Source organism: Episyrphus balteatus, chromosome 3 (genome assembly GCF_945859705.1).
Source record: "Episyrphus balteatus chromosome 3, idEpiBalt1.1, whole genome shotgun sequence".
Classification (NCBI taxonomy): domain Eukaryota; kingdom Metazoa; phylum Arthropoda; class Insecta; order Diptera; family Syrphidae; genus Episyrphus; species Episyrphus balteatus.
In genome coordinates, this window is record NC_079136.1 from 46,466,997 (window position 1) to 46,480,082 (window position 13,086).

Genomic DNA, 13,086 nt, shown 5'->3' on the forward strand with positions numbered 1-13,086 from the left:
CATGAGTAAATTTCACAGAATACATAAATTGAAAATTACATGGACTCAAGGAGGATGAAAGAATTAATTTATTGTTCACTTGATAAAAATGTAAAAAAAACTAAGTGTGGATTAATTACTTCATAATAGAAATTAAAAATATCAAATGAAATTCATTTACATATACTGAATGAGAAGTATAACTTCAGTCGCGTGTACATGTGTACACACACTCTTTTTTTTTCGTTAATCTTACCGTTTAATAGATATTTGAGGTCCAAAAATCGAGAAAATCTTTAAAAATTCGTTTTTTGTTCTTAATTTTGTAACAAATTGAAAAATTATAATAATAAAACGCGCAAGACATATTCTTGTTGGAAATTGATTGCTCCTCAAAAATGGTCTTATTAACTTTTTTCATTAATCTAACCATTCTAAAGATATTCGAGGTCAAAGTTAAAAAAAAATATAAAAACATTTTATATTTTTAAAAATTTTCCAGTTCACTGAAAATTCATTATTTTCAATTTAGCAAGATATATTCTTGTAGGGGCTTAAACGTTCTACAAAAAATTCCTTAACATCAAATTGATTGCTTTAACCGTTTAGAAGATATTCGTATCCAAATCGCAATGCATACGGGTCATAAGAAAACTATTGAAATCAGTGAGCATTGGTTTGGATATGAATATCTTTTAAACGGTTAAAGCAGTCAATTTGATTTTGTAGAACGTTTAAGCCCCTACAAGAATATATCTTGCTAAATTGAAAATAATGAATTTTCAGTGAACTGGAAAATTTTTAAAAATATAAAATGTTTTTATATTTTTTTTTAACTTTGACCTCGAATATCTTTAGAATGGTTAGATAAATGAAAAAAGTTACTAAGACCATTTTTGAGGAGCAATCAATTTCCAACAAGAATATGTCTTGCGCGTTTTATTATTATAATTTTTCAATTTGTTACAAAATTAAGAACAAAAAACGAATTTTTAAAGATTTTCTCGATTTTTGGACCTCAAATATCTATTAAACGGTAAGATTAACGAAAAAAGTGTATAAAGCCTTTTTTGTAGAGCGTTCAATTTCCTACAAGAATATGAAAAGAAATTTGGTAAAAAGTCAATTAATAAAAAAATTATTTTTTTTTAGTAGAAGCTTGATGTAAAAATGGAAAATTGCAAAGCGGAGGACCGTCCAATTAATATAAAGAGCTCATATTTGGTGTGTATATTCTAGAGGTGTCTAGCAATCAATTTTTCGGAGTACCAAATAAAAAAAAAGAATTTCGATTTTTTTGACCCACCCTAATGTATATTAATATTATCAATTTTTGTATGGGTCATTTTATTGAAATTTTGAATATACATACCTTACATAAATATAAAATTTTTCAATGAAATATATCATTTTAACTGTACAATTTACAAAAAAATGGCGAATACTTGAGGGAAGAACAAACGCAAGTAGGCCAGCCTTAAGGGTTTATAACAAAATAGTGAATAAAACGGATTTTCAGTTTGTGATTTGACTTCAACTCGGAAGTCTATAGTACCTAAGTTTAATTGAGGGAGAAGAGGTAGAATTGAAGACCATTTTTTTAATCTTGATCAACTTGAAGCAAACTCTTAAGTTGGCTAACGGAGTTCGTGGAGCCAGAACTGCGACCTAATTTGTTTTAAGTTCGTTTGTAAACCCTTTGTTCACCCTTGAAAAATATTTTTAAAAAATACTTTTTTTGAAGTAAATCTGAAAAAATGAAATGTCTTTTTAAACTTAAGCAATAATCGTATCAAACCAATTGCAAACGTTTGTCTACCTCGAGTTCTCTACTACTGATACCAAAAATCATGGCTCGTGTACCCTACGTGGAAATACATATTCCAAAACAATTTTTTTTAGCAACTTTCTTACATATTTTATACATTTATTCTAAAAGTTTAAAAAATTACTTTTCCAAAAACTTCAAACGGCAATCATTTGAACACCTTGAGATTTTGATGCAAACTAAAAATCATAGTTTGTATTTTTTTTAATATTCTCTAAAAGGGGGCTTTTAAAGAATATTAAAAAAGTACAAAAATTGCACGCAAAAATGCATGCACCCCTGAATCCACTAAAATAATTATAAAACAAGAAAAACGATCATCAGAAAAATTAAAAGCTTAATCTAAACACTATCCACTTGGGTAACCAACTCACCTGTCCAGTTATTAAATCCTGTTGAAAATGCGTTGGTATCCAATCCGTGCACAAAGCTTTCCTCTCTTTGGCTGCATTTCGTTGCATCTCTTCGAGTACAGTTTTCTCCTCGGTAGCAGCTACTTGATCGTCACGCCGAATGGCAGCCGACACTAATTGCCATAACCGTTCAGATTCCATTGGTTCCTGTTGATCAATGGGTACGCAATATCGCATTAGCCGTTTTTGCTTTGTCTCTGGTGTGGCACTAAACAAAATTGTTTCATCCGATGATTTAGAATCCTTAATGCGAATTTCCGTATCCCAATGTCCGTTTATATTTGCCAAAGTCTCTTTACCTAATTTAACCTTTCCAGTGACCAAATTCGTATACTCTGATCCACCCAAAAATGGTTTCAATTTGAATTCGATTTCGGTCTTGTAGCCAGTATTCTCACAATCAATACAAATCTTTCCACCTAGTTCCATTGACAGAGTTCCCATAAGGATACCCTTGCAGTGGGCATACGGTGTTGTAAGCGTATAACTTTCACCACGTGGCAAGAGTGTCAAAGTGGCAACTCCCTCAAGCATTGCCGAAGTACTATTGCCATAGAACTTGGATTTAGCCAAAATGCTACAGGTAATGCAAAAACCATCTTGACGATTGGTAACATATAACGCCGACACTGGTGGATGATGCGAAACCTGTTCGGCAATGTAATAAGTCCGGCTACCATTCGGATGTTGCCAATAACAACGAAAAGTTTCACCTATAATCGGATTGTAGGGTTTCTTAAGACCTTTTGGTTTTTTATAGAAACCCGACAAATACCACTGGACGACTTTTTTCATTCGTGTAAATGGATCATCTTCGAGAACAGCTCTGAAACAAATTGAAATATTGTAAATGGATTCCTTTGGTTAAATAAGATTTATAATATTACTCTGAAAGAATATCAGCATGATAGTATGAATCGGCAAGTTTGTCTAGGAAAGACCTTGGCTCTAGGATAAATGTTGGCAAGACAACTTTGCTCAGATCCATTCCGGGGCGGACCTGCTTCATTAGGAACCAAATAAGACTTTTATGTTCCTCAGCTAGTTCCTCCACTTGTTCTCCAGCCTGAAATATAAAAGGAATGGTTAGAAAACATCTAGCAATTAACTTGTTTTGACTTACATCGCCAAATTCTTCTTCTGGACATGGAACATATGGTGTTTCTGGAGGATCATCATTTATTTGGTCAGGACCTTCACCCAAGTCAGAATCAGATTCAGAATCTGGTCCGGACATAACAGCCGCAGCTCCTTCGTTTTGGCTGTCAGCGTCAAGATCTAAAAGAAAGAAATTGAAAAAAAAGAAACACGTTAAAGTTTTTGATTTAAGATTTATAAATGAAGAGGATAGCCTAAGATGAATGGCTACCAGCAACTTTTTTAAAGTATTAATGATTTAAAATATTACAAAATGTGATTTTATTAAGAACCAGCAGTAAGTCTAGCAGTTCTGAAATTACGAAATGTTTGAAAAGAAGAGCAATATCTTATAGTGAACGCTTTTTGTATTTACATATAAAATCTGCTTAAGTATTTAAAGTGCGATTAGAATGATTAAAGTGCCAGATTTTAACGATTGGTCAACAAAATTAAACTTTTTTGGAAAAATATATACTTTTCTGAGGGTTTTAGGAGTGGTAAATTAGAATCCGAAGTCAGAAAAGTTATATAAGCCTCCTATTTTGAAATATAACCGTTATAAAAAAACTTCTTTTTTCCCATTTTATAAGGATAATATTTCATAAACGGAAGCTAATGCAGTATTTTTTACTTCGTATTAGTGTTCACCACTCCTAAACCCTTCAGAAAAATATTTTGGATTCTTGTGGCCAGTTCAAAATGGATCTTAATCTACAATCTGGGGCTTGTTTACTTTTTATATTATGCCTTAGTCAATAAAATTTATGTACAAGAAAAAAGTGTCGTGGCCTTATCAATTCATTGTCCAGATATTTCAATATAAATAACAGCAAATTGTTAATTTACCCATTTGATATGCTTCTACGAAATAACTAAGCTGTTTTTGTTTTATACATCGTTGGGGTGTCTCTTGAATGTGTTCTTTTCAAAAAATACTTTTAATTTGCTTTTGTAGGCATTTTTGTATAAGTTCTTATTTTCAAAAATAAGTTATGTTACAAATTTGCTTCACTTAAGATTACAAACAATTTAAAATCAACGAACACTGATAGATTTTGCGGCGAATATGAAAATTATAAATCAAAGTTAAATGTCGAAACGGAAATTTTAATTGGTTTCATATTTAAAAACCATAGTTAAATCTTAGTAATTCAATTTTAATAAAAACACAAAATAAACCAACTATTTTTTATAATTTTACAATAAAAAATTGATATTTCCTGATTGGACAGCAGAACGAAAAACTCATTACTGTGCTAGTGTTATGCCCACATTACCACAGAATGGCAGTTTGGTATAAACATAATAAAACCCGATGGTCAGGTTGTTCAACCCAACTTCGAGAATGCAACTCAGTGGGTCAAAGCTGAGTAATGCATTTTGGAAGTTCATTAAGTAGTTAATCTATTTTCACTCACTGTTTTCATTATTTCATTTTGTAGCTCTCTAAACATAAGGTTATACATGAAAAATTGAAAATAAAACTCACAAATAGGTACATTAGGGTGGGTAAAAAAAAATCGAAATTTTTTTTTTGATTCGGTACTCCGAAAAATCGATTGCTAGACACCTCTAGAATATACACACCAAATATGAGCTCTTAATATTATTGGGAAGGTCTCCGCTTCGCAATTTTCCAATTTTACATCAAGCTTCTACTAAAAAAAAATCATTTTTTTTTAAATTGATTTTTTAACAAATTTCTTTACATATTCTTGTAGGAAATTGAACCTCTACAAAAAAGGCCTTATACACTTTTTTCGTTTATCTAACCGTTGAATAGATATTTGAGGTCCAAAAATCGAGAAAATGTTTAAAAATTCGTTTTTTGTTCTTAATTTTGTAACAAATTGAAAAATTATAATAATCAAACGCGCAAGACATATTCTTGTAGGAAATAGATTGTTCCACAAAAAAATAATTTTTTTCATTAATCTAACCATTCTAAAGATATTCGAGGTCAAAGTTAAAAAAATTACAAAAACATTTTTTAATTTTCAAAATTTTCTAATTCACTGGAAATTTATTATTTTCAAATTAGCAAGATATGATCTTGTAGAGGCTTAAACGTTCTTTAAAAAAATTCTTGGAATCAAATTGATTGCTTTAACCGTTTAGAAGATAATCGTATCCAAACCAATGCCCACTGATTTCAGTAGTTTTCTTATGACTCGTATGCATTGCGATTTGGATACGATTATCTTCTAAACGGTTAAAGCAATCAATTTGATTCTAAAGAATTTTTTATAGAATGTTTAAGCCTCTACAAGAATATATCTTGCTAACTTAAAAATAATGAATTTTCAGTGAATTAAAAAATTTTGAAAAGTAAAAAATGTTTTTATAATTTTTTTTAACTTTGAGCTCGAATATCTTTAGAATGGTTAGATTAATGATAAAAGTTATTAAGACATTTTTTGTGGAACAATCTATTTCCTCCAAGAATATGTCTTGCGCGTTTGATTATTATAATTTTTCAATTTGTTACAAAATTAAGAACAAAAAAGGAATTTTTAAAGATTTTTCGATTTTTGGACCTCAAATATCTATTAAACGGTTAGATTAACAAAAAAAGTGTACAAAGCCTTTTTGTTGAGCGCTCAATTTCCTACAAGAATTTGTAAAGAAATTTGCTAAAAAATCGATTTAAAAAAAATGATTTTTTTTTAGTAGAAGCTTGATGTAAAAATGGAAAATTGCGAAGCGGAGGACCTTCCCATTTATATTAAGAGCTCATATTTTGTATGTATATTCTAGAGATGTCTAGCAATCGATTTTTCGGAGTACCTACCAAATCAAAAAAAAAAATTTCAATTTTTTTGACCCACCCTAAGGTACATACTGCAATTTTTAATTAAAAACTTACTTTTATGAATATTATTCAATTTTTGTTTGATCAGGGAATTCATTGAGCATACGCTAAATTTTCGGTTTTGATTATTATTGAATAGAAAAAACAAAATTGACAGGTGGGTTCTTGCTTTTACCACTAGGAAACAAAGGTTTATCAAATAAAACAAGGGGAAACCGGCGAAGTTATGAATACCAGAGTTTCGACAGAGTTACGCGCGTAAAAGTTACGCAAAACTGAAGTTACGAAAAACCGAAGTTATGAAAGACCGAAGTTATGAAAATCCGAAGTTATGAAAAACCAGAGTTATGATTCAGATTCAGATCCACCGGTAGGGTGGATTTTCTAAAAAAATGACCTAATTTGGAAAAAAATATTTTTTAATATCAACCAACGGTAAAACAACAAGAGCGAGTATGTCTATACACAAACCTCACTTATTTGGTCATTAATAAACTTTTTCCATGTAAAATGTAATGATTTTTAATAATTTTTTTTCCAAATAAAGTAATTTTTTTTAGAAAATCCCCCCTCCCGGCTTAACAGAGGGGAATAGACACCCCGTCCCATACAATTTTTTTCTTGCCTTGGCTCAACCTATACACTCTAGCTTTTTGGTACGTTCCTCCAGTATATCGTTAATCTCAATGGTTGCCAACCCAAAAACCACGTTTCATAGCTTTGTTGTTCATAACTCTGGTTTTTCATAACTTCAGTTTTTCATAACTTCGGCCTTTCATAGCTCCAATTTATTCACACATTGACAGTTTTCAAATTTTTAATGGCGACTTTAAATATAACGGAGATTGAATAAATTGGGCCTAAGATTGATAATAATTTAATTTTGATATTTAGTAACAGGGTTCGGACTTCAGTTTCAAAATTTCGAAGCAAATTTGAAAAAAAGTGAAGTAGATCCAAAATTTCCGAAGTAGATTTCAAAATTAAACTTTCAGAACATTTATTTACAAAAATCTATTCTTAAAAATTATTTTTCAACAAAATTATTTTGCTTTACTTTTTTTATTATGATCTTTTCCAAAAAACCTTTCTCATCTAGTGGTTGTAACGGTGCTTTGGGGTAAAACGGTTAATTCAGCATAATCTAACAAATTTTTGATCAGGAATTCTTCAAAATCAGTTAAAATTACTTTGATAAACTTTATTTATATCTTGAATTCGAAGAATAATTGACCTCCATTCATCTTTTGAGATTACAGCTGAGCTTTATTTCTCAATGACTCGACCAGATTTAAAATTGAAGTTAAATCCCTTTCTCTAAATTTATTATTTGAAAAATATTTTTCAATCAAGAAATAGAAGTAGATCCTGAAAAAAAGAAGTAGGGAAGTAGGTTTTATTTTTTTTTTCCAAAATCGAAGTAAATCTACTTCGATCGAAGTGAAGTCCGAACCCTGTTTAGTAAACATGTTTCCACTTTAATTTAAAAATGTTTCATGTATTTTTTTCAATTTAGAGGGAGAGGTAACTTTAATTTTTTAGTCAAACAACAGAGAATTCAAATTGAAGTGGGTAGCTATGTAGTTCTTTAATTTGTTTAACTCTTTATCAAAATTAAATGAAAAAACCTTTTATTTAAAATAAATTTACATTCCATTAGTGTCTACGATTTTCAAGATCAAAATCCAAACTGATAATTTTAAAGGTAATTTAACTGATATTGTAACATACATTAAAAACGGGCAAAACTTTCATTTAAGTCGCCGGTTTGTCTTGGCTTTGATCTCTATCTTGTACCTTGTATGTACCTACCTTGAATTCATGTTTTGTATTTTTACAACCTCCTAAAATATTAAAAAAAATTTTTTTTGAATTTGGACGTTGCATCTCCCAGTTGAACTTAAAAAACCGCGACATGCTGACATGAGATTTTTCTAGACTCTTGAGTCAAGTCATAGAATGTCCAAACAAAGACAAAGCCTATGCACTTCAGTGCAAATAATGAAATACAAAATTTGCTTCAAATTCCTAATTGAAAATCCGGATGTAAAAGCCAAACATTAAATTACATATTTCGAATATAAAATGAATTGAATAAGTATTATCTACAATTAAATGATTTTTGTTCTCATAGGTACGAGTACTTTGAAATTTGAAGTTGAAATGCTAGCTTGAATATTTTGCAAATCATTACGATTTGTAATGATACCAACTTTTAAAATTCTTTCTTATAAATGTGCATACAAGCTAAGTGATTTTTAATTGGGTATTTTAATTGGGCTTCTAGCAATGTTTAAAATTAGCTATGTACTTAAGTATTTATAAGTTCTTTGTTTAGCGTTAGCCAAAAGTTACATTATAGACTTTTTCTACAATCTGATAAAGATAAAACAGTCTTCATACTGAATATCATTTTTAAACACAAAGAAAAAGTAAACTCTCAGATAGCTATACCACAAGTAAATGGATTCAAAAATACACCCGGTGTACTAAGACGTCTAGATGAGTCTTCTTCTTCGTCGTCACTTGTTAGACTTGTCCGTCCAAATGATTGCATCGACACAGACTTCTTTAGAATGCGTCTCCTCTGAGGACTAAATTCGACCCCACTTGGAGGACTAAATTCGACCCCACTCGACACATCACTCATTTCGCCACCATCTTTACTCAAATGTCGATTTCTTCGAAATTTTCGCATTTTTGGAAAATCAGGCGTATTTGCCATCATTTTTTCCCAATTCGTCATTGTAACGTATAATTGTTGAAATATTGGTGTTGGTGATCTAGCCAAGCTCTGTGAGCTGGATGTTAGTCTTGCGGCATTTTCGACAGTTAGAAAATTGCCAAAAGAATGTTGTTTTTCGATGCGGTTTCTATTCCTAGCCCCTATTCCTAGTTCTTTAATTGTAATAATTTTTGTTTGTTGTTGTTGTTTTTTTTTTTTAATTATTAAATCATTTGATAAATGATAAATACATACCCTGATCATCAAAATGCTTCTCATAATCTGCTTCGGACCATTGTGTCTCATGGGAACTTTGTGCCGAGGCATTGCCATCGGTAGCCGTACTTGTTCCACCACCTGAGTTACTGTTCGACCGTAATAGCAGTGCCGAACAGCGCAAGGAGAGCTCCAGGGCATCCATCCAACATTTACCAGCAGCCTGGCTAGGAGCTCGAAAGATTAGGTAAGCAGTTGGTAAAGGTTGGACGACTGCACCTAAATAATTTCAAATAATAAAATCGTGTTAATGTTGATACTTTTTCAATGTTTAAATAAATTTAGAGGTTTCATGTTAGCCAACCTATTGTCTCCTTGTCTGGTCCACGTGGTGCCCATATTGACTGTTCAAGTGGATGGAACAATTTGAAACAGAAACCATCCTTTTTGCTCGGTCGTTCGATTACTTGGCACGAATTAAGCAAAATTGTTCCAACCCAATGGCTGCTCTTTACTTTTGGACTTTTGTAGAGAAGAAGCAGACCAGGTTTTAAAACACACCATAGTTTTGTCCATGATTTAAGGGTTCCGCGGACCTGGAATGAAAGAAAAACATTGATTGATAAAATATTTATTTTAGTTTAACTTTTGAACTTAGTTTTAGGTACTTGGAAAGGTTTCAAAAAAAAAAAAAAAAAAACCTGTTTTACTCTTATTTTCTGGGAAGAGGTTGCAATATAGTGGGTATTTACAAATTTGGTGCATATTTTGTCATTTAATTAAACTCTAAGACCTTAACCCTTTACCGCACAGTGGCTCATATATGAGCCAAACCATAAAAAGCATTAATACTTTAAAGTTTGAAAATAAAATCTAGTTTTGTTTATACTTTTCGAATTAAGTAATATAAGGCCCCTAAATATCATTATAAAACGCCATCAAACTGGTGATAGGCAGGACGGAGCATATTTGAAAATTGAAAATTGAATAAAAAATATAAAACAATGAGTAAGAACTTTTAAAAAATATGCCAATAAAGGATATAATGTGATTATTATCTAATATATAAAAATCTCATGTCGCAATGTTTGTTACCAAACTCCTCCGAAACGGCTTAACTGATTTTTATGAAATTTTTTACACATATCGGGTAGGTCTGAGAATCGGCCAACATCTATTTTTCATACCTCTAAATTGTTAGGGTGGTGCAGCCAATTTTTTTTATATCTTCTTCGAAAGATCTTTTCAAAATTTTTTGTGCAAGGCGAGAAGTCTGAGAATCGGCCATTCGACCAACATGAATTTTCATATGATAAAATGGTTAGGGTGGTCCAACCAAAAAATTTTCTACATTTTTTTGGAATGATTTTTATGAAATTTTGTTGGTACATATATCGGGTAAGACTAAAAATCGACCAACATCTATTTTCATACCACTAAATGGTTAGGGTGATCCACTCCAATTTTTTTGTACAATTTTTTCAAATCTTCAAGGGATTCAAAAAAGTTAGTTTTCCAACTCATATGAATAGCCTAAATTCGTAATATTTCTTTCATATTCTAAATACAGAAACTTTAAGCCTACAAACATCAATCTTGATAATGCGATCAATAGAACTCAAAAACCACATTCTTTTATTTATAAAGACCTATGTTTGATGGTGTGACGCGATTTTTTTTTTTTTTTTTTGGAAAAGATTGACACACTCCAAAATTAGAAGTTAATAGCAAAATATGTGTAACGAAGTCCGCCGGGTCAGCTAGTTGCTAATATATTTTTTTTACATTTATCAAGATTTAGTCATTTGAAAGTGGCATTAAGAGAATGGATCATATATGAGCCACCGTGCAGAAATGTTCCTCTCCTGTTGGTCCATATATGAGCCATCATGCAACAAGGGAACAAATTCTCTTTTTTATTCTTATTATCTATACCCGTTTTTTTTTACGTTTACGTGCGGAATGGTATAAATTTAATTTAAAATAGATTAAAAGGCCTTTTAATCTATTTTATTGAGACTCATACAGTTCCAGCGCGTAGTTTTTACGTATAATTAATTTAATTTAAATTTTTTTTTTGTTCGTTTTCTGCTCAATGTGCCAAATATGATCAAAACCGGAAAACCCAAAATTTTCCGACTTTTACTCAAAAAATTTAAAATTCCTGAAACACGTGTCTTTTTATTTAACATTATCTACCATATATATTTTTTTTTTAACGCAAAACCAAAAAATATGCAGTAAGGGCTTAACATTGAAAAAAAAAAAAAACCAAATACAGCTGAAGAAGTAAAAGTCAAAACGGCCGCAAATCACCCGATAAGGTTTGTATATAAAATTAAAAAAAGGAATTTTTAATGATTTATAAAAAATGGTACAAATTTTAAGGTGAATAATCTTTTCTCGGAACGTTTTTTCATAATTTTGATAAAAAGTGCTCAAAACTTTAAAATTGTCATATTTTTTTTTTTTTTTTTTTACTTTTTTGGCTTGTAACTTTTTTAATATTCAGAATATCGAAAAAGTGTTCTTAACATAAAAGACGCGAAATGTGATTGCCTACGTTTTTTGTACATACAACTTTTATGTAGGATAAATAGAAATCGAGATATTCAACAAAAACTAAAATCCAAGATGGCGGCCGAAAGGTGAATTTCGCGAGTGAGAAAAATCAGTGTAATGATATTCACCCAATGCTCTATTGAATGATCAAAAAAAATTTGGGGGTGGTACAAACTGCTGGGTCAAATTATAAATGCACTGGACTAAAAGGCGTAGTATAGTAGATTTGTTTCTTAAAGAAAATGCAGTAGATCTACTCTACTGCTGCAAGACTGCAACTGCAGGACTGCAGCAAAATCCTATCGATGTCCTATCCATAAACAAAAAATACCAAGACTGGAAACTCGGCGGTCAACTGACGTTTGCCTACAAGCTGCAAGGTGTGGTGAATGTCGTGAACCTATCGTTGTGTTCGTGTCCGATGTGTGGTGAATGTCGTGAATCTATAAATGTGTGCGTGTTAACGTCATATACCAACGTGGTGGCTTTCACATATATTCACAGACAACACTGTACACAAAAGGGTTTTGGGGGGAAAGACGTACGAAAGTTTCCAGTCTTGGTATTTTTTGTTTATGGTCCTATCTCCCATCCCTGCGCACGATCACCATTCACCAATACATTACATAAATCAACCAAACGCACCTAAAAACCAACACATCTTATCTCTATCTATCTAGCATCTAGCTTCATTTTATTCCTTGCTTAACCTTCTGCTTAAATAAATTAATAAACTTAAAATGACATTAGTTTTTATTTGTTCTTTATTATGTCGGGGCGGCGCGAACGCCATCCCCGGCTACCAAAAATTACACGCACGAGTTATTCGCATTAGGAATAATCGCGGAGGTCAACCAAACCGAATGTGCAATGGCTCAGTCTCACTCCGGGGGAACCGCCTTCATGATCACGGTAACCCCTACGCCAGGTAAGTATGCTTAACTCCGCTATCATTCTCATTCTAGTAAGTTATATGGCAGCAACCAAATGTGAATTATAAAGAAACAAACATAAAATGATCATGCTATTTTCAGTGTTGTTGTTATTGTTGGCTTAACAATTGAAATTGACTTGCCGATGAAAGCGAAATGTGTATAAAAATCCACCCCATGTGATAGCAGTCGGATTCGGATCGTATACCATTGCGACATCTCGATCTCGTGCTGTAATAATTTAGATACAATTTATTGTATACACATAAGAAGATCATAAGAATAGAATAGGTACCTTTTTTGTTGTATTATTTTTTGTTTTGCAAGAATAAATAAATTCACACGAAACAGACGATCAAAATGGAATACAAAAAAGAAAAATATCAAAAAGAGTTTGCTTTTTGTGGGATGTGGTTGTGATCACGAACATGATGAAAAAATGCCGAGGGCAAAGATCAATGACGTGTTGATAGAAGATA

General features: G+C 31.5%; 2 protein-coding genes and 1 non-coding gene across 5 annotated transcripts in view; 1 reads left to right on the forward strand and 2 right to left on the reverse strand.

The window, feature by feature from the left end:
* LOC129913190 (uncharacterized protein DDB_G0288805) overlaps positions 1 to 13,086 on the forward strand; it is a 306,856-nt gene that overhangs the window by 208,867 nt on the left and 84,903 nt on the right. The window lies entirely within an intron of this gene.
* Positions 1 to 13,086, reverse strand: part of LOC129913188 (oxysterol-binding protein-related protein 8) — a 78,434-nt gene that overhangs the window by 5,496 nt on the left and 59,852 nt on the right. For all 3 annotated transcript variants that reach the window (XM_055991739.1, XM_055991741.1, XM_055991742.1), the window contains 5 exons: positions 9,478 to 9,709; positions 9,153 to 9,392; positions 3,344 to 3,498; positions 3,108 to 3,286; positions 2,182 to 3,046 (listed from right to left, as the gene is read on the reverse strand). In XM_055991739.1, coding sequence (XP_055847714.1) covers positions 2,182 to 3,046; positions 3,108 to 3,286; positions 3,344 to 3,498; positions 9,153 to 9,392; positions 9,478 to 9,709 — 1,671 coding nt within the window. The remainder of the gene's footprint in view (positions 1 to 2,181; positions 3,047 to 3,107; positions 3,287 to 3,343; positions 3,499 to 9,152; positions 9,393 to 9,477; positions 9,710 to 13,086) is intronic.
* On the reverse strand, positions 12,448 to 12,611 carry LOC129917409 (U1 spliceosomal RNA). Its single transcript, XR_008772767.1, has one exon. It is a non-coding gene; the product is annotated as a U1 spliceosomal RNA (small nuclear RNA).